Source organism: Sus scrofa, chromosome X (assembly GCF_054392235.1).
Source record: "Sus scrofa isolate SSC_HxYL_T2T_F1_AM1 chromosome X, Sscrofa_HxYL_maternal_Yorkshire_Landrace_v2.0, whole genome shotgun sequence".
NCBI classification, from domain to species: domain Eukaryota; kingdom Metazoa; phylum Chordata; class Mammalia; order Artiodactyla; family Suidae; genus Sus; species Sus scrofa.
Genome location: NC_139401.1, coordinates 39377683 through 39401922, shown reverse-complemented (window position 1 = coordinate 39401922; position 24240 = coordinate 39377683). Strand labels below are relative to the sequence as shown.

The window sequence follows — 24240 nt, the reverse complement described above, 5'->3', positions numbered from 1 at the left end:
CTCAGATGTTGAGGCGGGTGCCCTACTGAGCTAGTCTGCGGTTTCTCTCGGGTCTGGGCTTCTCCTTGGTAACACCCATGTTCTTCTCCCTCAAAAGGTGGATGCGACCACGGCCCATCGGATCGATGGCCTGGCAGCGCTGAGCATGGACCGCACCGGCCTGATCCGGGAAGGGCTGCGTGTCCCCGGAAACATCGTCTATTCTAGCTTGTGTGGACTGGGCTCAGAGAAAGGTCGGGAGGCTGCCACGACCACTCTCGGCGGGCTGGGGTTTTCTGCCGAAAGAAACCCAGAGATGCAGTTCAAACCCACGACCCCTGAGGCAGTGGAGGCCTCCGCTGTCTCCGGAAAACCCCCGAATGGCTTCAGTGCTATTTACAAAACGCCACCCGGAATACAAAAAAGCGCTGTCCCCACGGCAGAAGCGCTGGGCTTGGACAGGCCTGCCAGCGACAAACAGAGCCCTCTCAACATCAATGGTGCTAGTTACCTGCGGCTGCCCTGGGTCAATCCCTACATGGAGGGTGCCACGCCAGCCATCTACCCTTTCCTTGACTCGCCAAATAAGTATTCCCTGAACATGTACAAGGCCTTGCTACCTCAGCAGTCCTACGGCCTGGCCCAGCCGCTGTATTCTCCGGTCTGCACCAACGGGGAGCGATTTCTCTACCTGCCGCCACCTCACTACGTCAGCCCCCACATCCCCTCGTCCCTGGCTTCGCCCATGAGGCTCTCGACGCCTTCGGCCTCCCCCGCCATCCCACCTCTGGTCCACTGTGCAGACAAGAGCCTGCCCTGGAAGATGGGCGTCAGTGCCGGCACCCCGGTCGATTCCCACGCGTATCCCCACATCCAGAACAGTAAGCAGCCTAGGGTGCCCTCCGCCAAGGCGGTCACCAGCGGCCTGCCGGGGGACACGGCCCTCCTGTTGCCCCCCTCGCCTCGGCCTTCGCCCCGAGTCCACCTGCCCTCCCAGCCCGCCGCAGACACCTACTCCGAATTCCACAAGCACTACGCCAGGATCTCCACCTCGCCCTCCGTCGCCCTGTCGAAGCCATACATGACGGTCAGCAGCGAGTTCCCTGCGGCCCGGCTCTGCAGCAGCAGCAAGTACCCGAAGGCTCCCGAAGGAGCCGAAAGCGCCCAGCCGGTTCCCGGGCACACCCGGAAAACAGCGGGTCAAGACCGAAAAGATGGCAGCTCGCCGCCCCTGTTGGAGAAGCAGACGGTTACCAAAGACGTCACGGACAAGCCGCTGGACTTGTCTTCTAAAGTGGTGGATGTCGACGCTTCCAAAGCTGACCACATGAAAAAGCTGGCCCCCACGGTCCTGGTTCACAGCAGAGCTGCAAGTGGCCTCGTGCTCCCCGGGAGTGAGATTCCGAAAGAAACTCTCTCTCCTCCGGGGAACGGCTGTGCTCTCTACAGATCCGAGATCATCAGCACGGCTCCCTCGTCCTGGGTGGTGCCCGGGCCAAGTCCTAACGAAGAGAACGGCGGCAAGGGCCTGCCACTGAAAAACAAGGCCTTGGACTGGGCCATCCCGCAGCAGCGCAGTTCTTCGTGTCCCCGCATGGGTGCCGCAGACACTGTGGTCACCAACGTGTCGGCGTCGGTGTCGAGCGCCGGCCGCCCGGCCTCCGCGTCACCAGCCCCCAATGCCAATGCGGACGGCAGCAAGGCCAGCAGCAGGAGCTCCGTGGACACCATGCCGTCTGTCATCCAGCACGTGGGCCAGCCCCCGACCACGCCTGCCAAGCACGGCGGCAGCGGCAGCGGTGGCGGCGGCAGCGGTGGTGGCGGCGGCGGCACTGGCAGCAAGGGCGCCAAAGCCAGCAACCCGGAGCCGAGCTTCAAAGCCAACGAGAACGGCCTCCCGCCAAGCTCCATATTTCTATCTCCAAACGAGGCGTTCAGGTCCCCACCGATCCCCTACCCCCGGAGTTACCTCCCTTACCCAGCGCCTGAGGGCATTGCTATAAGCCCCCTCTCCCTACACAGCAAAGGCCCCGTCTACCCTCACCCAGTGTTGTTGCCCAACGGCAGTCTCTTTCCCGGGCACCTCACCCCAAAGCCTGGGCTGCCCTACGGGCTGCCCACGGGCCGGCCGGAGTTCGTGACCTACCAGGACGCGCTGGGGTTGGGCATGGTGCATCCCATGTTGCTACCTCACACGCCCATAGAGATCACTAAAGAGGAGAAGCCCGAGAGGAGGTCCCGGTCCCACGAGAGGGCCCGCTACGAGGACCCCGCCCTCCGGAACCGGTTTTCCGAGATGCTGGAAGCGAGCGGCACCAAGTTACATCCGGAAGTCCCCGCCGAGAAGAACCTCAAGCCCAGCCCCAGCTGGAATCAGGGGAAACCCGTCGTCAAGAGCGACAAGCTCGTCTACGTCGACCTCCTTCGGGAAGAGCCGCCAGAGGCGAAAACCGACGCCAGCGGGTCCAAGCCCGGCTTCACGGCTGAGAGCGTGGGCCAGAGCGCCGAGCCCAGCAAGCCCCCGGCTGACCCGGCCCTGCAGCCACACCGCGATTTCATCTCCCTGAGGGAGGAGCTGGGGCGCATCAGTGACTTCAGCGACCCCTACATCTTCAAACAGGCTCCGGGCCAGTCGCCCTTCAACATAAGCAAGGAGAATGTGCCAGCAGGAACCAACAAGGAGAACCTGGCCATGCCGGTCTCGACGTCATTCCTGGAGCCAACCCTGGGGAGCGACGGCCCTGCTGTCACTTTCGGGAAAACGCAAGAGGATCCCAAACCGTTTTGCGTGGGCGGTGCCCCACCGAGTGTGGACGTCACCCCAGCCTATACCAAAGATGGAGCTGACGAGGCAGAGTCCAACGATGGCAAAGTTCTGAAACCGAAGCCATCTAAGCTGGCAAAGAGAATCGCCAACTCTGCGGGTTACGTGGGCGACCGGTTCAAGTGTGTCACCACCGAACTGTACGCAGACTCCAGTCAGCTCAGCCGGGAGCAGCGGGCATTGCAGGTGAGCGGCCCCCACCCGCGTTCCAGGAACTTGACCAGTTGTCAGTTGTTTTTTTTTTGTTGTTGTTTTGGTTTTTTTTTTTTTTTTTTAATTTTATTTTAAACGTGTGAAGAGGACTGGGGTGGGAGGAGGGCGGGGTGTGATAGGGCAGAGCACCTGGCAGATTTGGTTAACGAACCTTATGGTAATTGAAATGTTTGAAATGCGTCCAGTAAGGGAACATAAGTGGATGCTTTAAGTTATTCTCGTAGATTTTTTTAAGAGAGCGTCACTCTTGCTGATAACGGAAGTTTGAATTATCACGAAGGATGACTAAAAGACTGCATGACGTTTACCTATCAGTTGCTTTGATTTCTCTGCCGTTACTGTACGTTAACAAATATACCTAAAAGCGCTGCTTAGGATGCCTTACGTGATACTTGGTGGAGGTGTGTGGCAGCCGCGTGTCTGTGGGATTCGTGCAATTTTTTTTCACCAAAAAGAGAGAGAGAGAGAGAGAGAGAGAGAGAGAGAAACTCGCTTAAAGGAATAGAGTATGTATTTAACTTGCTAGCAAATGATAGTTGTTGTATAGGAGTTTCCTTAAGATATTTTACTTTTAATTAAAAGATAAATAAAGCCAAATTGTTTTGCAATGTTAAGAAAAAAAATTGGTTTATGCTTATAAAAATGGATGAAGTTATCTAAATGATCCATTGAGTGCCCATTTTAATTACATAGATGGAAGGATTACAAGAGGACAGTATTTTATGTCTACCCGCTGCTTACTGTGAGGTCAGTTCTTCAAATTTTTATTACTAGAATCTTACATAAACCTTTTGAGTTAAATTTCATTTCCAAATATACAAAGGGAAGTTTGTGGGCCATGGTCGTCTTTTATTCATTGTGCATTTGTTTTCTTTTCTGTTGTGTTTTTGTTTTGCTTTCTTTGCGTTGTTTTTGTTTTGTTTTATTTACCTTCAAAAGAGAATGTCTGTCTCTATGCCACGGTGTATGTATGGCTATACATACACGCCGCACATATCTCTACATACATACGGCTTTATTCGTAAAGTGACTACTCACATATAGACACTCTTACATTTTTATCGTTAAATTTTAAAATATCTCGGTTGTATCATAAATTGTGGTTGGTTTTGGGCAAATTTTTCTTTGCAAATACTTTCCTTTAAGGTAAGGCCCATGAAATAGCTTTGATGGTAAGGTGTGTTCTTTTTTTTTTTTCCGTCTCCGTTCTCTTTCTAGCGTGCAATGATGCGCTTCTCCGAGTTGGAGATGAAAGAACGAGAAGGCGGCCACCCCGCAACCAAAGACTCCGAGGTGTGCAAATTCAGCCCCGCTGACTGGGAGAGGTTGAAAGGAAGTCAGGACAAAAAGCCAAAGTCGGTCGCCCTGGAGGAGGCCATTGCTGACCAGAACGACAGCGAGAGATGTAAGTGAACCCAGGCCGCTTGCTTGTGGGTACTCGGGCCGTGGGGACGGGGTGGTTCTGCTCCCCGCACCGAGGGAGGTGAGAGGAGGAGGAGGAGGGGGCAGTACACCTCCGATGGCCCGAGGCCCGACAGCCAGGTGGTGGCTGTTCAGAGAAGCCGGCCGTCCGGCGCCCTCCTTCAGCCGTGCAGCGGGGGCCGATGGCCCTTTTGGCCCTTGCGGCATCCAGGAGTGAGGCACCTATGAAGGATTATGTCCTGGGACGCAGCTCCTTTTCCAGAGGAAGGCTGCTCCTGTAGTGAGTAACCGTCTCATACAACGGAGCCGCGCGAATGGCAGTGCGAGACCTCGAGCGCAGCAGGTACCCACATGGGTTTTTGGTAGCAGTGAAATGACCCTTCCAGCCAGAGCCGGACCGGCCCTCCATGGTGACCGTGTCCTCTGGCGGGGAACGGAGAGTACGTGTTTCTTGCAAAGGCAGCCGTTTTTCGTTCGTTAACATGGGATGAAGGCTGATGAAGGCACCAGAAAGATGAGCATAATTATTTTCCGTGGCAGGCTTGTTTGCCATCGTTAGGAGTTGACAACACGCTCCCGGGGCGTGGGATAAACGAGGGCGTTCTTCCCACCAGACAGAGGGTGTGTTTTGTGTGTGAGAGGCCACATGGGCGAGGAAGCCAGCGCTTTGCTCAAGCCACACGCCGCCGCCATCCCGGCGGCTGCTCCCCCACCGTGGTTGACCTTGGGATTTGCTCCCGAGACTTCCTGGGCTGATGATTTGTGTCGGCAGCAAGGGGAGCAGGTCTTTCTCCTGTTTTCTGAAACGCTTGTGGCCCGCAGCCCACTCGGGGCTCCGGACACCTCATCAGGGTGATGGTGAATTAGAGCGTCGAGGAGGAGGAGGAGGAGGAGGGTGCAGTGGGTGCAAAGTCCCGAGCCAGGGACCATCCGAGACGGTGGGCGCTTCTGAGAGGGCTGTGCGCTCGGCTGCTGGAGGCTTGGTTTCCCTGCGCACTTGGGCTGTGGGCGCCTGCTGCATTCTGGGAAGATCTGTGGTCAGGGAGAGTGGGCTTCGAGCACAGCTCGTCTCTGGGGTCGGACAGGCCTGTGGCCCGGGGGGTTCTGGGGGAGCCACACTGGGACTGGTTCTCCGTTGGTCCCATGGAAGGGCGTTTCTGTCGCTCGACAGTGGCAGCCTTACCCTAGGCGGGCGCCTGAGGTAAATGATTCCCCCCCCCTCCTCCCGGGGGCGGCGATCAGGATGGGGACATGGAAGGTCCGGGCTGCTCTTGAGTGAAGCTACTAGAAAGCCTCCCTCCCTCCTTGTGGGTGCTCACAGCCACGCGCAGCTCTGCTCCTGAGTTGCCTCATAATTCCTGCTCGTGGGGGCCTTTCTCCGAGAGATCTGGCAGAAGCAGGGAAGGCCAAGTTCACGGGATGGCGCTTCTCAGAGGAAGGGGGTTGCCTTCGAGAGAGAAGCCCTCTTTGTTCTGGGTGGACGGTGATGAGGCTTCTTGCCCTTCTTTCCGGTAACGTGGCCAGACCCGGGGTGGCCGCCGCTGCCCTTCACATCTCAGTGAGCTCACCCCAGCCGCCTTCCCAGAGACGTCTGTGCCCAACCGAGAGATGAGAACTCAGTGTGGCTGATGGGGAGCGGGGCCTGAGCCCCAGATGATCCAGGAAGCCCCCTCCCCCCACTACTCCCACCCCCACCCCACCCCCCAGCTCAGACTGACGGGTCCCTTCCTGAAGCACTCAGGACACGGCCCACTGAGCCATGAATCACCACCAAAGGAGGACAGGAGAAAGGTTGGGGAAGGTGGGGACCCCTTTTGAAAGATTGGGTCAGTGAAGGAGATGGGTCACCATGGCCAGATTTCTGGAGACTTGGTCAAGAAGGGTTCCCTCCAGGAACCATTGTGCTTACTGCCGCCTCCTCATCCAGGGCGCGGCAGGTGTTCCGTCCGTTTAGATGGAAATTGATAGGCCTTCCTGTCCCTGGACCGTGGTGTCTTGAGCCCTTGTGGGCTCAGGTTCTTCTCACGGGTGTCAGTGTGGCCAAGAGCCGAGCCGTGAGCACATGGGAGCTGGGGAGAGGATTTAGGGCAGGCAGAAGCCACGAAGAGGGTACAGGATGTCTTCCTCCTTCTGAGACAGCCCTCTACCCCTGGAGGCACCAGGAGCATATAAGTCCGTGGGTGCTGTATGAACAGCCTCGGTTGCCCTGGCATGGGTGCATCTTTTTGCAGCGGGCTTGTTTAAGGGAGTTCCCATCATGGCACAATGGAAACGAATCCGACTAGGAACCATGTGGTTGCAGGTTTGATCCCTGGCCTCGCTCAGTGGGTTAAGGATCTGGCATTGCCATGAGCTGGTGGTGTAGGTCGCAGACACAGCTCTGATCCCGCGCGGCTGTGGCTGTGGTGTAGACCGGCAGCTGCAGCTCCGATTGGACCCCTAGCCTGGGAACCTCCACATGCCACAGGTGCGGCCCTAAAAAAGACCAAAAAGGGGCCGGGGGTGGGGGACTTGCTTAAGAAAAGTGAGTTAACTTGAAAACGCAAGAGTCAGGATTTTCATTTCTTCTTTATGAACATAGGGGTGGTTGAGTTAAATTTTTATTTTGAAATCTCACTAAAGAGTTAGGAGATAACTTCAAACTTGGAAGTTCATTACTAGGGACGCTCAGTGGCATTTGAAGATGGGGTGGGACAAGGAGGCATTGGGTCCCTTTCTTCTCGAACCTGGCATGACCATCTCCCTCACCAGCCACGTGGCTGGACAGACTCAGTGGCAATGCCTGGCCAGGAACTAGAGGAAACCTCAGTCAAGGGGCTTCATGAAACTTCTTAGCTCAGGAAACTTTTGCGGCTAAGCTCCTACATGTTTGTAAACTACTTTCATTTGGAACCGAGATTGCCTGTGCCGCTTCTGTAGAGGGTGTAAGTTTTAACGAGGTTAGCCTTTACTGGAGGTGCCATAGTTAACCTGCAGAGCTGGGCATTTCGGTCTTGGGGGCGCCCTCCAACCCCTCAGAACCCACCCACTTTGTTGAAGTCTCACTGGGCATAGCTCAACAGTGGCGGGAGGGTGTGCTCTGTTGCCACGGTGACTTCTAAATGTTGCTATGGTGATGCTTCTGTGAGGTGATGCTATGGCATAACTATGATGAGTTATGGGATATATGTGCTGTAAGTCACATGATCATGCAGCAGAGAGCAAGTGTTGAACCTCAAACAATACAGCCACCTTCACCTCTGCTTAGACTGGGGGACGACCAAGGGCGCATGGCTTCTGGCTTTTAGAAGGGCCGAAAGTAGCAGTGGGATTGAAGGATCCCTGTGTATCTAATGTGTCTCCCCATCCCCTTTGCCCTCAAGAATGATCCTGTGGCTCGTGGTTAGAACAGAGTCATTGAGAAGCTCCAGGTAACGCAGAGTCTCTACCCCCATGGCTGGTGGCCGTGGGTCTCTTGGGCAGTCAGGGCGGGTGTCCTTCAGGATTCTTACTGGCCTGATAAGGTCACCCCAGTGTAAAGCCCTGAAAGGGAGGGACGGGGACCTGACTCGGGGGAATTGGGATCTTTGCCCTAAAAAGCTTGGGGGTTGGAGAAGGGGGTGGACGGACCTAGTTAATGGGGAAGAAAGCAGCTAAGCTCTTTGCGGGCGGGTGAGTTCGGTGAACCTCCGACTTGAACAGTGGAGGATTCCTGATAATTCAGTATGAGGAATCTCTGACATTACACCATGGGGTCCCTGAGGACAAGCCGGAGGGGACCATCGGAAAGGAAGGGCAGGACAAGCCCCCGCTGAGCGGGAATGGCAGGCCCTTGCGTGGTGCTTTGACCAGATGGGAAGGGTCGTTTCTGGTAGGGCTGCTCTTGCTCTTCCACAAGCAGAGGGGAGAGGCTCCCTCGTCCGTCCCTGCTTGCCAGCACCCGAGGCAGTCACCGCAGTTCTTCCAGGTGGTTTTCTAAAGGCACAAGATGCCGGCCTTCTGTGGCAAAGGGTCGGGTGGGTGCGATATAAACTAATTTCACTGTTGGGAAGTTTGCCATGAGGGTGAAAATTCAGGCGGAAACCCCCCCTGAGCAAGGTGCCTCTTGAGAGGGATTGAGACTCTTAGAGATACAGGGTCAGTCGGAATGTAACATGTGGGAAGTAGAATCACAAACACTGGGGGTGGGCAGGTTCTTTTAATGTGATTGGGGAGTTGCCTGGCGGCCTAGTGGTGAAGGGGCCGGTGTTGTCACTGCTGTGGCACAGGTTGGATCCCTGGCCCGGAAATTTCCTCGTGCCGTGGGCACAGCCAAAAAAAAAAAAAGAAATACGACTGGGGACATCTCAGGTGTGGGCGGAGGTGGCAGCTCATCCCGGGCAGGGCCCACACTGCCCAGTCTGTCCTGATCGGGACCCGGAAGGCATTGCTGACATTACTGGGTTACCTCTGCTTTCAAACCACTGGGCTGGGGCCTCAAGTGGGGGAGGGAGGACACACTGTAAAAATGAACTTGAACATCGGACATGGCGGTGCTTGGGATAGCCTTTACATTTTTACTCGGATCCCCTCCCACGTCGCTTCTAGGAACGTGGATTGGACCAGAGCAGTCCAGTGGTGTAGCCAAGAGGGCTCACCTCTTAGCATGTCATACATTTCGGGGCTGAAATTCAAGCTGGCCTGAAAGTCTTGGCGTCCTTTGGTTTCTCCAGTCTCTCCCTGTGCTGAGCCTGGCCCGTGTTTATAAAGTGCCCCCGCCCCCAGGAGGCTTGACAGCTGAAGGGGGCCAAGTTGTAAAGCGGCGCCGTGCCTGCCAGAGGGGTTAAGGGCAGCCAGAGTGAGAGTCCCAGCTCGCCCTCTTCACTGGGCCTGGGGTTGCCTGGGCTGCGCCACCCGTAAGCCCAAGCCAAGGGTTTGCTGCCATGAGAGCAGAGCCCTGCGGGGTTGGGGCGATCCCACCATTCCTTGGCACTAGTAGACAGGGATCTGTCCCACCTTGGGATGCCCTTGGAGAAAGGGTGAATGGATTCCTTCTGCCATTGAGAGCACAGGCTGGCCAAGGCCAGGCTGAAGTTCATCCCCAGACTGACTGCCATCAAATGCTGGGAATGCCCCCAAGAAAGGCTGATCAGGGGATCAGCCAACTGGGCGGACGTGAGAGTGATATTTGAAGTGGACTGGGGACCAGCACGTGAGGGCTGTGTGCTCATGCTTCCACCCAGGAAAACGGGCTGGTGTTACTGAAAAACACAAACTCAGAGCCCCGGGTAAAGGGCAGGCTTGTCTTAGGGAAACACCTTAACCGTGAACCTCATAGCGATCATTCTGGAATTGTTCGTGTGCTGGGAAAAAACGTGACCAGCAAAGCAGTCCAAGCTATTTTCTTAGACTAGAACAAAGTGAGGCGTGAGGATGCTTTGGAGGAAAAGCCCCCAGGGAGTAGAAGCAGCCCCAGGCAGAGCTGTGGCGTGAGCAGTTTAGCACCTGATGAAGGGGGCGGGCCCGTCTTCGGAATGTCCTTAGATGCTTGCGTGGGAAGGAAGGCTTGGAGGAGTGCCAGGTGGGGTGACTGGCATTCCCGTGGGTGTGCCTTCTTCCTAGACAGGAAATAGGAGCCCCCCCCCCGCCCCGTTACAGGGCTCTGCCCCCCCCCCCCCCCCCCCGCCCCACAGGTGCGGAAAGCAGACAGGGGGACTTGTAGCCATCAGGTTGAGTTCCTCCCCCCTGCCCCTTGTGTGCACACCAGGGAAGAAGCCTTGCCGTTGGCTTTGCCAGGCTCCTCCCCTTAGTCTCCCAGCTCCCCTGCCTACCCTCTTCCTTCCCCCTCCCTGCCCTGCTGACCCGAGCGGACAGTGGCACTCTCCTCCGTGTAGGTGGCATTTGGGGGCTCTTTGGGCTCTTTTTACATCAGCCCTTCTTTATTTCAAAATAATGCCCTCAGCAACTCTTTTCATAGAGATTTTGAGCTCAGCCCTGGCTTGGTGGGATCTGGCCCGGGACGGGGACCACAGTACCATCAAAGTTGACCGGCTGGGAGGGGGTGGCCAGGGAGTTCTCGCGTGACGTGCTTCCAGGGGGGCGAGCTTGCTGCCTCACCCTGATTCTCCCCCGCCCCGGCTGTGAACGGGGACGAGGGGAGAAGTTGGGAGCGTGCCCGCCTGACGCCTTACTCGCCGCTCCCTTCGCTGCCTGCCTTCGGCCGTCCTTCCTGCGGGACGTGGGCTCTCTGAGGGTTTTGTGCTTCCAACGTGGGAGGCCCCCGGCCGCAAAGGAGGGTCTGTTGGTAGCAGATCACCTTGGGCCTTGGGGGTCACCTGCCTGCTCCTGGTGACCCTTGTGCCTTCCTTTCCCGCGCTCTCTGCCCCCACAGGCGAGTATAGTGCTGGTAGCAAACACGACCCCTTCGAAGCCCCCGATGACAAAGATCTTCCCGTGGAAAAGTACTTCGTGGACAGGCAGCCCGCGAGCGAGCCCCCCGCCGACCAGGCGGCCCCGGACACGCCGCACAGCCCCACCCTCCGGATGGACAGAAAGCGCAAGGTCTCAGGTGACAGCAGCCACCCTGAGACCCCTGTGGAAGAGCTCCCAGAAGACCCTCTGCTGAAAGCCAAGCGGAGACGGGTCTCCAAAGGTGAGCTCGGCTCGGCTTCGGGGCCCCACAGGGCACTTGGGAAGTCCTGGGTCCGAGCAGCGGAGGGTTCCAGTCCCACCCTGGAGCCCTGGGGGAAGCTGCTCCCATCTCCCCGCCCCCGCAGCCAGGTGCAGGAGCTCCAGCCCAACGATGGCCAAAGACTCATAGACCCCCTCCCGAGACTTGGTGACCAGCTCCAGCAGAGACAGTGACCACCCCCCTCCCCTCCCCCACCCCCATTAGTGATGTGTAAGAGAGTTTGTTCCCCCCCCCAGGGGGCTTTTTGATTAATTTGTAGTTATTTTTCCATTAGATGACTGGCCTGAGAGGGAAATGACAAACAGTTCCTCTAACCACTTAGAAGACCCACATTATAGTGAGCTGACCAACCTGAAGGTGTGCATTGAATTAACAGGGCTCCATCCCAAAAAACAACGCCACTTGCTGCACCTTAGAGAACGGTGGGAGCAGCAGGTGTCGGCAGCAGAGAGCAAACCTGGCCGGCAAGGCAGGAAGGAAGTGACCCAGGCAGTTCAGCCTGAGGTCACCGCCCAGGGCAATAACATCTCTGAAGAGAAGCCTGGCAGGAAAAGGGCAGAGGCCAAAGGCAACAGAAGCTGGTTGGAGGAGTCCCTGAAATCCAGTGACAATGAGCAAGGTAACACGGGGGGCCTCTCCTGGGGGGTAGGGGGCTCACGCGCCCTCTGGGGGAAAGGGCCCTGGAAGTTGCCTGAGTAGCTTGGGCTGTGGCAAGTGGAGGGGGAGTTGTCTCGTGAGGTCCTTTTCAGCCTCCGCACTTCCTTCTGGAATGCACAGTGCAGACGGAGCTCAACTTCCTGGGCTTGCTCCGCACCCAGCCTATGACTGGGCAGGAAGGGGAAGTCTTGGGTGACTTGCCAGCACCCTCATTCCAGCCTCAGGCTGTCCCCGGGGCCCCAGGTCCCCTCATGGGTGGGAGCGGGAGAGCAGGAACGGCTGGCTTCTGCCCCCCTCCCTCTCGTCCGGGCCCTTTGAAGCAACTTGCCATTTGGCATTTCGTGGGTTAACCTATTTGCCGTTTGAATGTAGGATAATTAAAATATTAATGCCTTGAAAACATAATTGGTATATCTTTAAAAACTGAAGCCGCTCCAGTGATCAGTGCTAACAATGGGCTTTTCTTTCCACACCGGCTACAACCGTGTAACGCCTGCTTCTTCTCCCCCCGCCTCCCCCCGCCCCCCTCGATTTAGGCTTGCCTGTGTTCTCCGGTTCTCCGCCCATGAAGAGCCTTTCATCCACCAATGCAAGCGGCAAAAAGCAGACTCAGCCAAGCTGCACGCCAGCCTCGAGGCTGCCTGCCAAACAGCAGAAAATTAAAGAAAGCCAGAAGACAGATGTGCTGTGCACGGACGAAGAAGAGGATTGCCAGGCTACCTCCCAGCTGCAGAAATACACCGACAACAGCGAGAAACCATCCGGGAAGCGACTGTGCAAAACCAAGCATTTGATCCCTCAGGAGCCCAGGCGGGGCTTGCCGCTGACAGGGGACTACTACGTGGAGAATACTGATGGCAAGGTACCTCTTGCCCCTGGCACCCGCCCCCGCCCCCCCCCCCCCCCAGCCTGTGCCAGCATATCCCGCCTGCCTGCTTCTCCGCTTCTAGGGACAAAGCTTTCCTTTTGCTGAACTCCTCCCCTAAATGTCACTGCCCCGTCCTGGGACCTGTCTCCTGGGTGGTGGGGAAGTTTCCAAGTAGAAAAAAATGCCACCCCTCCCTCCCCCCCCTAAAAGAGCAGGGGGAGCGGCGGGTGGCCGAAGGACAGCCTGGAACGTGTGCGCCTCCTGCCTTCATGATAGGTGACCGTCCGGAGATTCCGAAAGCGGCCGGAGCCCAGTTCAGACTATGACCTGTCACCAGCCAAGCAGGACCAGAAGCCCGTGGACCGTTTGCAGCAATTGCTCCCAGCTTCCCAGTCCTCACAGCTGCCATGCTCCAGCTCGCCTCCAGAGACCACCCAGTCGCGCCCGATGCCACCCGAAGCGCGGAGACTCATTGTCAATAAGAACGCAGGCGAGACCCTCCTGCAGCGGGCCGCCCGGCTGGGCTACGAGGTAAGCATCCTCGTGGCTGCCCTGGATTCCGGATCCCCCCTCTTTGATGCGGGGGTGTCCAAGCCTGGCCCCTCCACGTGGGGGGCTGGGCCGGGTGCTCCAGCAAGACGTTTCGTCCCGTTCGCACTGCCAGCTCTTTCGTGGCTTGTTCAGTCGCGGTGTGCAGAGAACAGCCTCTGATGTTCGGGTGGCGTTCAGGCAGGTAGGCCGCTTCCGCAGCCTCCAGTCTGCCTCTCCTGTCTCCGATGTAAAATCTGGCCTAACCCAGGGCTTGGCGACTGGGGGAATTTTTTAATGAGCCCATTTGGATTCCGACTAGCAAGGGGGAGAGAAGCTGCTAGCTCCACTGGGGGTTGCCTGCGCTGTTTGCCACCAAGTGTGGCCCCTGTGGGGCAGCGGCCTGGCGGGAAGTTGTGCAGGGTGGGGGTGGGGCAGACCTGAGCAGTCTCTTTCTGAGTGGGTAGGGGACCCTGGGCTGATGGCGGGGGCGGGGGACAGCTTTGGACAGAACTCGCGGTCCCCACCGCCCTATCCCGACCCAGCACGGCCGATGATGAGGATAGCCGGTGTTGCTAGAGCAATGCAGATAGAAAGATGGCCCCTATCTTTCTAAGCCCGCCACATCCACAGGAACTCCTTCGCCCTTGTAACCTCTTCATGTAACCAGCACTAGCCCACTGTCAGAGGAGGAAACTGGGCCTGAGCCGCAGGGGGGTCCACTGAGATTGGTGCAGGTAGCGATCGCGGCAGTCTGGCTCCAAAGCCTCCCCCTCCCCCACCGCGCTCCCCACCAAGACCGGCTCGCATTGGAATTGCCCTTTTACAGTTCAAAACCTCCGCGAGATAGATGACTCCCTCTGCCCTGTGCAGCTCCCCCACCGCACTTGTCAGTTGAAATTGTGATGTAATAGCCCACAGGGCAAAGGCATTTTTTTATGCTGGCATCAGCCCTCTGGGAGTTGAATGGTGACAGTAAAATGTGGCTCAGCAGGCTGAGTGTGGAGGTGTGGACGAGCACCCGGGTGGCAGGACTCATGCTGGCCTGAAGCCCTGGCTCCCACACCTCCAGCCAGCTCCATGCCCCGGGGCCCCCCCGGGGCCGTTGTGCCCTGAGCCTGCCCCCCCAAGGCATGACCGTGGGAGGGAAGTTGGAAGGACCAGGGCTTTGCTTCGTTTGGGGAGTGTTTTCGGTTGTTGGTCGAACGAGCCGTTGTTTGCGTCTACACATCTCAGATCTCTTCGATAAGCTAGAGAGAACTTTCTGGTAGTCAGGGCAGTTATTTGCAGATGAAATGCAAGGGACACCCAGCGGGTTTCCCAAGAGCTGAGAGCAGCAGCACCTGGGAGGACGGGGTAGATGTTGCACGTGGCACTAAGTGCACGCCCCCCCCCACACACGCCAGGCCTTGTGGTTGAGAAAATAGACCCCTGCTTCCAGCAAACGCTGGAGATGAGAGGAGCGTGGGCGGGGCGGGGGGGGGGGGCGGGCGGTGGCGGCCTGCTGGCACCTGCTGTGGAGAGCAGGGCTCCTAGCCCCACCTTTGAACTTGGCATCATTTCCAGCAGTCTCCCTTTGGGACCAGAGCCCTCAAGAAGACCCTCGCTGGTCCTCCAAGGACGTTTCCATTCCGGGTTTGGTGGATCTGAGGCCAGGACCAAGGGCCACTTGATCCATACTTCTCGAGGCCACCTGGGAATGTTTTTAGGCAGACTTTTTTTTTCCCCCTTCAAATGTAAATTTCAGTCTGTAAATTGCACTGATCACGGGTTTTTGAGGCTGGGCGTTTTGACTACTAGATGAACGCTTTCCACTTGGAACCCAACTTGCTGGGATTTCCTCAGGCAGAGTTTTAAATGTTGGGATGAAGGCCCAGTTGGGAGATGTGGCAGTTTAAACCTTTTAAAATTGAAGGACAGTTTGCTTTACCCAATAGAGGTGTGGCTTGAACGCACCGTTTGGGAGGGTTTTCCTGAAGTTTGGTCTTCACCGCTGTTATTTTCTGCTCAGCTCTAAAGTCACCATGTGCAGCGGAAAGGCTGGCTGAGCTTTAGGTCGTGTTCATCTGGTTCTGGAGGGGGAGAAACGCTCTGGCTTCAGATCACTTGCGTGGCCAGAGACCCCAGAGCTTTCCCTCCGGGTTAGAAAGGCTTCTGCTTCTCGCGCTAAAACGCCCGTGTGCAACCACATGCTTGTGCGTGTAGTGGGATGGTTAAATTTTCTATGAATTGAATAAATCATGTTTTTTAAAAAGTTAATGAGGCATTTAATTAATTAACAATGTCGGGTTTATGGCCTTTATGGTTATATTTTGTGGTTAATGGCACTCGGCTTATAGCCGCTTGACAGAGAGTCATCCAGCAACAACAGTTTGATTTTGTTTGGGAACCGGGCGGGCTACCCTGCCATCACTCCCCTCTCCAGCAGAGAAGAGAAACCAAGAAATGTGTTAGGTGGACAGACCTGCCCGGTCCCGTAACCTTTCTAACTGCTGGTGACAGCGGTTGCCATCCGTGTGGAGGCCATCCCCCCCTCCCAGCTAGGAGGGTGCAGTTAAGCCCACGTGACCCAGCAGAGAAGGCCTGAGGAGTGCTCGTCACAGGTGCATGCCATCCCTCTAGCTGGGGCCGTCTTGGCCCTTTCGAATCTGCCCGGCTGACCAGGGACCAACGACCTGAGTTCAAGGTCTGGTACTTCGTGTTAATTGAACTTGGGGGTCTAACCTCTCTGGGCCTCCCCACGTGTCGCATGAAAACAGTACTGCCTTGCCCTCCTGATACTTCCTGGGTTCCTGGGGGAGGACAAAAGACATCCTCACTGTGTAAATAGCGGTCACAGCACGGGTTGAGGTAGGACGGCTAGGCTGCCATCTTCCAGGACGAGTTGACTTAGCCGTCAGCTTTGACGGCCTTTCATTTCTCCGTGCCCTCGAATCAGCCCTCGTGGCGATGAAGGGGAAGGCCAGAATTGTCAGAGCAAATAAACGCTGGCTCGGTAGGACACCAGGCGGGCCGCTGGGGCCTCGGTCGATTGATCCGTGCATAGCAGTTGGTGGCGTTCAGACCTGATCCCAGAGCCACGTGACGGGGCCTCACCCTGGCTGGGGCACACAACTCATTAGCTGGCAGCGTCCACTCGAGTCCGGCTCGTGAGGGCCTGCTGAAAGAGCAGCAGCTTCATGCGGTATCCTGGATACCAGGGCGCAGGGCAGGTGGCCTGGGAGCCCAGAGGCTTGTGGGCTTTCTGGCAGGTTAGGATCTGCAGGAAGAAAGGCATTGGGGACGTGCCTCCTCTCTTCCTCCTCTTGCTTTGGAAGGGCGCTGCCGCGGGGGCCTGAAGGAACAGGGCACTGATGGCCAGGTTTACCAGCATGCCGCATTAGTTGATAGGGTGAACAAATAGAATGTTCTAGTCGGCCCCCAATGAATGGTCACCTTTGATGGGCATTTCCCCCACAGTGCATAAAAGGTTTCCCAGTAGCCATCTCATGTCTAGGGGGTGGTTAGAATGACCCTTAAGACTTGTCACAAGGTGGAGATCCTGTTGTGGCCCAGCGAAAATGAATCCAACTAGGCACATGATTTATTCAATTCATAGAAAAGTGGGTTAAGGATCCGGCATTGCCGTGGGCTGTGGTGTAGGTCCCAGACATGGCTTGGATCCCACGTTGCTGTGGCTCTGGCGAAGGCCGGCGGCTACAGCTCTGATTAGACCCCTAGCCTGGGAACTTCCATGTGCCGCAGGTACGGCCCTAAAAAGCAAAAAAAAAAAATTGTCACAGGAAGCCTATGTGACCCCCCCCGCCCGCCACCACCAAGTGGACCATGTGTTGGGCCACCCCCAGGCTCTGCAGAGCCTGACAGCTCTCCGCTGGGCATGCCTCGGAGAGAAACAGCATAACATGTCTTCTGATGGCAAATGGCTCTCTATGTTTGAAAACTTTCTTAATCAAGGTAATAAAACATTGAATAAATTATGGCTCTGCTTACTGGGAACCGTTCATATTAATATTTTAACACGCCAAAGAAGTAAGATGAATAACAGTGATTCTGATGCAGACTGTTGACACAGAATACCTTCTGGGAGAGGGGGAAGGGCGACTGTTTTATTTGGTTCTTGAAACGTGTAGGTCACGGTAGGTGGTGTAGCAGATCCCTGGCATTCGCTTGAGCAAATATGAAAATATTCGATTGATTCTACTACCCTCAGTGGGGGGGAGGGAGGCAAAATAGAGGATGGGGTTATTTGAGGCATCTGTGTCCTTCCTTGAGGATGCATATGAATAGAGCGAGCTTCTGGAGTTCCCACTGTGGCTCAGCGGTAACGAACCTGACTAGGATCCTTGAGGATGCAGAGTTCGATCCTTGGCGTAGCTCAGTGGGTTCAGGATCCGGCGTGACCATGAGCTGCGGTGTTGTTCGCAGACACGGGCTCGGATCTGGCATTGCTGTGGCTGTGGTGTAGGCTGGCAGCTGTAGCTCCATTTAGACCCCTAGCCTGGGAACCTCCGTATGCCGTGGGTGTGGCCCTAAAAAACAAAAAAGAAAGGAAGGAAAGAAAGAAAGGGCTTCTCTTGAACTCTACCTAACATGCAAACAGTAGCATTTTGAGGCCCAGGATCTGATTTGGGCTCTTACTGGGGGGATGGGGGGTAAGGAATGTTGGCTGGCGATTTGCTATCTCTTTAAGCATCGGTCTTCCGCACTTTTATCTAAACTTGTGCCGTCATTCACTGCCGAGCAGACTCATCCAGTGAGTGCTCTGTACTCAGCGATGTGTCATCTAAGATGTTAGCGGCTGCAGTTCCTCTGTACTGGCCACACCAGCCCCTGGGCTGAGGGCGTTTGTCACTATCTGAATGCATGCTCTCCGCCACCCCATGGAAGCTTCGAGAAGTTCAAGGGTAACTTGCCGAGGGCCAGGCCGGTGGGGCAGCGGAGCCCCAGACGACGCTCTCTACATCACCGAGCCCTTCACACACACCCTTGCCCCTCACCAAGACACCCGCCTCCTGCCTGCGCCACACATACTTGGGCTCTTGGATCCAAGGATATGTGCCTTTGAAAGTGGGCGTTGCCGAGCTATGCAAAAGTCGCCTTTTCAAGGGTCACTGTGTGCTGGTCTGATGGCGTCCCCTCCCCTCTCCCCACAGGAGGTGGTCTTATACTGCCTGGAGAACAAGATTTGTGATGTGAACCATCGCGACAACGCGGGTTACTGTGCCCTGCACGAGGCCTGTGCTAGGGGATGGCTCAACATAGTCCGACACCTCCTTGAATATGGCGCTGATGTCAACTGCAGTGCCCAGGACGGAACCAGGTCAGTGGTGGGTCTTGCCCTCGGCCTGGCCCTGCTGGGCACAGGGGGTGGTTCTCAGAGTGCATGGGAAGCCCCAGAAGGAAAGATGGGGAGTGAACGCCAGGTCAGCCCCTTGATGGCAGAGTCCTCTAGACTGGAATTGAACAGATCTTTCTGGCAAATTTACGTAGACCTTTAAAACTCTATAATACTCTCCTGGACAGGAGTCCCCGAAAGGGTTGAACTTGTAGGAATAATCAGGGGTGTTGCCTTTTAAGACCCTGGACTCTTCACCAGCATCTGTTAGATCACAGAGTGTTTATACGAGTTGAAAGTCCCAGGAGTACAGACAGGGCCAATGGCCACTGGCTCCGTAGGAGCCACCGTGTCCGCCCACATCCCCAGGCCTGGCCTTCACTCTGCCCTTGACCTCAGTTTATTGGCCAGAGGCCCAGGTCTGAGTCAGCCCCAGTGTCTTCCTGGTTGTGTGCTGAGGATGCTACAGGGCGGCGGGGCACGAGGGCTTTCCTGACAGTCATAAAACTAACAAAACTGAAAGATATTTGGTGGTTCATGGTTTCCCAATGGCATTCTCTCCAGATGGGACTGCGGGCAGTGTTCCCGACCCTGGCGGACACAGACAGGCGAACTCTGTACCCTCCTGAGAACTCGCCCCGGTGACTGCTTCTGCCCCAGAGGGTTGATCATTGATCAAGTTTCAGGAGAGGTTCCACTTGGCCCTTAGTTTCTTTTAGGAACCTCACTTTTTTTTTTTTTTTTTTTAACATGCTATGACAGTTACTTTTATGTGATGCTAGGATTTCCCCCCCCCCCCCGCCCACCCCGATTAAGTTGCCTTCTTACAGCCTGTCACTATTTAAAGTTCATTGGAAACGGTTTCATCCTGGCTTGAGTTCCTCCTTAGGTCCTGGATTAAGGTAGATTTGCAGGGAGTTCCTGTTGTGGCTCAGTGGGTTAAGGACCTGGCGTCGCTGTGAGCTGTGGCGTAGGCTGGCAGCTGCAGCTCCGATTCGACCCCCGGCCTAGGAAATTCCCTATGCCGCAGGTGTGACCCTAAAAAAGAAAAAAAAAAAAAGTTGCATTTGAGAACTAGACCTGAGATAGTCCCTTCAGCTGCCCTGAAAAGCATTAACTAAAGAAAGTGTTGAAGTCACAATAGAGTGACTAGGAGTTCCCGTTGCCGCAACGAATCTGACTAGGAGCATGAGATTGCTGTCGGATCCCTGGCCTCACTCAGTGGGGTTCAGGATCCGGCGCTGCCGTGAGCTGTGGGGTAGGTCGCAGACGCGGCTCAGATCCGATGCGGCTGTGGCTGTGGCTGTGGTGTAGGCCGACAGCTGTAGCTCTGATTGGACTCGTAGCCTGGGAACCTCCATATCCCGTGAGTGCGGCCCTGGAACGTGCCCAAAAAACCCCAATAGAGTGATTAACCCCTTGATCACTGGCCAGTCAGAGTGCCTGGCAGTGACCGACAGGCACCTACCTCCCTGGTGAACTATGGCACCTGCGAGGCTTGGCGTGTGCACACCCGGGTTTGCCGCTCCGTCTGGCGAGGCAAGGCATCGTGTACACAGGTTTGACCCCTGTGCCTCTCCTAGGCCCCTCCACGACGCCGTCGAGAACGATCACTTGGAAATTGTCCGTTTGCTCCTCTCCTATGGTGCTGACCCCACTTTGGCTACGTACTCAGGTAGAACCATCATGAAAATGACCCACAGCGAACTCATGGAAAAGTTCTTAACAGGTACGACGGAGTCGAGGAAACGGTCTTATTCGGGCACCTAGGTGGCGGCGTCACACACCTGCAGCCCCAGAATTGGCCCCCGGCCCCGGTCTCCCGGGTGTCACACCTCCTGTGAAAAGCAGCGAAGTTAGTCTCTCAAGGAAGGAGATGCATACTTTAGTTTTGCAGGAGAGGCTGGAAAATTCTGGGCTTGCCAGGCTTGCTTTTGACTCGCAGGCCAGGGCGGCGAGGGGGGCTGTCCCTCGGGAGGGCGGGTGAGCGCGTCTGTAGGTTTTAGCCCCATCCTTGGAGATGCGTGCAGAGGGCCTTGTCGGGCAGGTGACATGCCAGCCCCAGCGTGAGATGTGCCTGATGTTCCCGAGCTCCGCCAGCATTGGATTCTCACCAGCAGGTGTTCTCTCGTTTCTCGCCCTCGCTCCAGATTATTTAAATGACCTGCAGGGTCGCGACGACGATGACCCCACTGGCTCCTGGGAGTTCTACGGCAGCTCTGTGTGTGGTGAGCAGCAGCGTTGTTTCAGTCCAGCGGGACGTGCCTGCGTGACAGACCGTTCCTCTTGGTGGGGCCGAGGGCTGGCAGTGAGGGCGCCGGAAGCGGGGCCCGTGGGGAAGGGATTTTTCAGGGGTCCTTTGGGGGGAACAGCTGGAAGCTGGCTCCGGCTCACCCTTGCCCTCTCTCTCGTTTGGCCTCTGTCAGAACCAGATGATGAAAGTGGATACGATGTTTTAGCAAACCCCCCGGGCCCCGAGGACCAGGACGAAGACGATGAGACCTACAGCGACATGTTCGAGTTTGAGTTCGCAGAGAGCCCCCTCTTACCGTGTTACAACGTCCAGGTGTCCGTCGCTCAGGGGTGAGCGGGGTCGCGGTGTGGTTGAGAAGCAGCCAAGCCGCTCTTGGGGTGACAGGGGTTAGAAAGTCCCTTTGGCAGGTGAGGGGGCGGGGGAGTGAATTCCTCACCAGGTGTCCACCAGTCTCCCACCTTTCTAGAAAAGGTGGGGGTACCTGGCACGGTATGACTGCCCTCGTCAGAACAGGCCCCCAGAGCCCAAAGGACGAAGTCAGTGGCTGGAATTACACACTGGGTCACTAAACTGTCAGAGAAGGGTCCCTCCTCAGCGGCCGCCCCAAAGGGCCGCGTAGGGGTCCTTCCAGGGCCCGTGAGGTCCACTGGCCGGTACTGATGCACCCTCTGTAAGATTGGGGACAGCATTTTATGGCCCCTGGGATCTTGCGTGTCGTCAGATTTGGTTCGATCCAGTCTCGGCCCCGTGGTCGGGCCCCTGTGCCCCTGCGACCAGTCCTTCAGAGTAAACAGGACAGGAGACCCTGTTGGGCTGTGTGTTGACCCGGGCGCTCAACGAGGCTCCGAGGCTGTGAACGTGTCCCCTTCACGGTGACGTTCTGTCAGTCATAGAAGTCGTAAAGCGCGACAGGGCCGAGGGGGACAGGGCCTTGCTTCTCGAAAGCGTTCCTCCCAGAGGCTTGAGGGGGGGCTGCAGGTGTGGGAAGGGAAAGGAAAGTTCTGCGGGGGGGCCGGCAGTGCCGACACCTCCCGCCGCGTGGGTCCTGGGCAGGGTGGCGTTGAGCAAGCCTTTCCCGGGCACGATTCCATCAGCCCCGGGCGGCGCTGGGGCGCCTCGTTCAGAACGGTGGCTCCCGCTTTTGTCTAAATCGGCTGATCCTCGGAGTTCCCGTGGCGGTTCAGCGGAAATGAACCTGACTAGCATCCATGAGGACGTGGGTTCAATCCCGGGTCGCTCGGTGGGTTAAGGATCCGGTGTGGCTGTGGCGTAGGCAGGGGCGGCTCTGGTTGCACCCTTAGCCTGGGGACTTGCACAGGCCGCGGGTGCGGCCCTCAAAGGACAAAACAAACAAACAGTACATTGGTGAAGCCTCACTAGGTGGACGCTCAGTGCGCCCAGAGGAGTCCAGAGTCGCCGCCGCTAGAAATGGAAATAGATCCATCAGAGCGGAAGTAACTGGCCCTTGTTGGCACCAGGAGACGGGTAGTGGGGCGTTGAAGAAGCACTTTTACCTTGGCCAGAAACTCGAACCGCTGTCCCTTCTCTCGTGCAGGCCTCGGAACTGGCTGTTGCTTTCAGACGTGCTAAAGAGACTGAAAATGTCCTCCCGCATATTCCGCTGCAATTTCCCAAACATGGAGATTGTCACCATCGCGGAGGCCGAGTTCTACCGGCAAGTGTCAGCAAGCCTCTTATTCTCTTGCTCCAAAGACCTGGAAGCCTTTAACCCTGAAAGCAAGGAGCTCTTAGACCTGGTGGAGTTCACAAACGAGCTTCAGACTCTGCTGGGCTCAACCCTGGAGTGGATCCAGCCCAACGACATGAACCCACAGGACTGCTGGTGAGCTGGCCGGGCCCGCCGTGTACAGTGTGTCATAGTGTTAATCCCTGTGCATATGTGTCATAATACAACTATTTCTGTAAAGAAAGGACACTATTACATATGAAAATATCTCTTCTTTATATAAGAGAAATGACTCCAGTCGGAAGGACTTAGAAACATGTTTTTTTCTTTTTAAACTTTTAAGTCAGTTTTTATGAAGTTGTTATAATGTTTCTTTACTTTTCAATGCACACATGCTTTGGGATATGTTTGTTTTTACTCGGAACATTTGTTTCTTTTCTTTTTTAAGGAAAAAAAAATGAGGAAAAGGAGCTCCACACTTTGACTTAATTTCGTACAAAGCTCTGATGACAGAGGCCGCGACTGTTTATAGAGTGTGGTCAGAACCGTGTGGTTGGTTTGGGGGAGTGAATTCGGTGAAGGCACTTGGCAATGTCGTAACTTTATGTTTTGTTTACAGAGTACCTGCTCGGGCCAGGTAGATGCTACTGGATATAATCCAGCAGTATGTAATATAAATTCAAACCATATCCACACACAACAACTAATTGTATGAAACTTTTATATCCTAATTTAAAAGCTGTGAAATTAGTTTTCACGCATCAAACCGGATTGTTTATATGTTTAAACATTTTATGCTCTTATTTAAAGAAGACTTTGAGCTATTTTTTTCTGTACCCTGTAAAATATTGAAAACTAACATAATATGTTGAGGTTGCTTGAAATTGTACATAAAACTAAAATTTTCTGAATTGTGTGTTTATGTTTGAAATCTGTGTTTTAACTTTGTAAGTAAATTCTCTGCCTTTGTATTTATATTTTACAAAAATTTTCTTAAAAGGCAATAAACCTGTTGAGGAAAGGAGGCAATTGAAGTACCTCGTGTCCTATGTATTCCTAAAACATTACTATGGTCACGAATGGTTTTTTTTGTTTTTGTTTTTGTTTTTGTTTTGTTTTATGTAAGTGGTGTTGATGGTCAGTCCCCTATAGATAACTTTTAGGGCAATTTATGGTCACTGTTAATCTAAGCAGACGGGAGGATTTCAGGGCGGTTAGAATCTGATTTGAAGTCCTATCCTGCAATGCACCCAGGATAGTGATGAGCTGCCCTTGGCCTGGGACATTCCAGAAGTCGGGGAACTCAACTCCCTGGGGGTGAAGAGCAGGTGCCACAGGTGTAGAAGCCCCCCTCCCCGCCCACCGTGGGGACAGAGGGCACACAGGTAGAGACCGTATCCCACTGGGTGTAGAGGAGATAAGATCTGAGGAGAGAAGTGACATCATACTGGCTGCAGTGGCCTCCTAGGTACAGATTCACTCATACTGCTCACTAAGGGTGCAGAGCAGAAATGTTCTTCTGAAGGTGTCTCTAAAGGTCAAGGGCACACCCTCGGTCCTGTCTTCCCTCCTGGCTGCAATGTGGTTGTGGCAGCTATAGCCACATCAGCCACCCTAGGTGGTGAAACATGGAGGACAAGCATTCGATGCATCTGGAGGAGCCAAGGAAAGGGATGAAAGCTTCACATCTCTGAATGCTCTTAGAATATATCGATCTGACTTTAGAATTTACGGAATCATAAACCAAAAGCAATGTCAAATCATTGTGTATCTTAAAAAAACAAACAAACGAGGGCCCTGAAATGATCCTGTCTCTTCACATGC

At 55.4% G+C, this 24240-nt stretch overlaps 1 protein-coding gene across 10 annotated transcripts in view; it reads left to right on the top strand.

Annotated features, from left to right (window-relative positions):
- BCOR (BCL6 corepressor) overlaps window positions 1-23445 on the top strand; it is a 123342-nt gene extending 99897 nt beyond the window's left edge. For 7 of the 10 annotated variants that reach the window (XM_013986057.3, XM_085007698.1, XM_085007697.1 and 4 more), the window contains exons 4-15: window positions 98-2989; window positions 3710-3763; window positions 4235-4421; window positions 10788-11048; window positions 11362-11706; window positions 12281-12606; window positions 12889-13143; window positions 18294-18460; window positions 20059-20204; window positions 20626-20703; window positions 20902-21058; window positions 22285-23445. In XM_013986057.3, coding sequence (XP_013841511.1) covers window positions 98-2989; window positions 3710-3763; window positions 4235-4421; window positions 10788-11048; window positions 11362-11706; window positions 12281-12606; window positions 12889-13143; window positions 18294-18460; window positions 20059-20204; window positions 20626-20703; window positions 20902-21058; window positions 22285-22576 — 5160 coding nt within the window. In that variant the 3' untranslated portion in view covers window positions 22577-23445. The remainder of the gene's footprint in view (window positions 1-97; window positions 2990-3709; window positions 3764-4234; window positions 4422-10787; window positions 11049-11361; window positions 11707-12280; window positions 12607-12888; window positions 13144-18293; window positions 18461-20058; window positions 20205-20625; window positions 20704-20901; window positions 21059-22284) is intronic. The other 3 variants (XM_003360265.5, XM_003360266.5, XM_005673559.4) reach the window with 3 other exon arrangements.
- The last annotated feature ends 795 nt before the right edge of the window (window positions 23446-24240 follow it).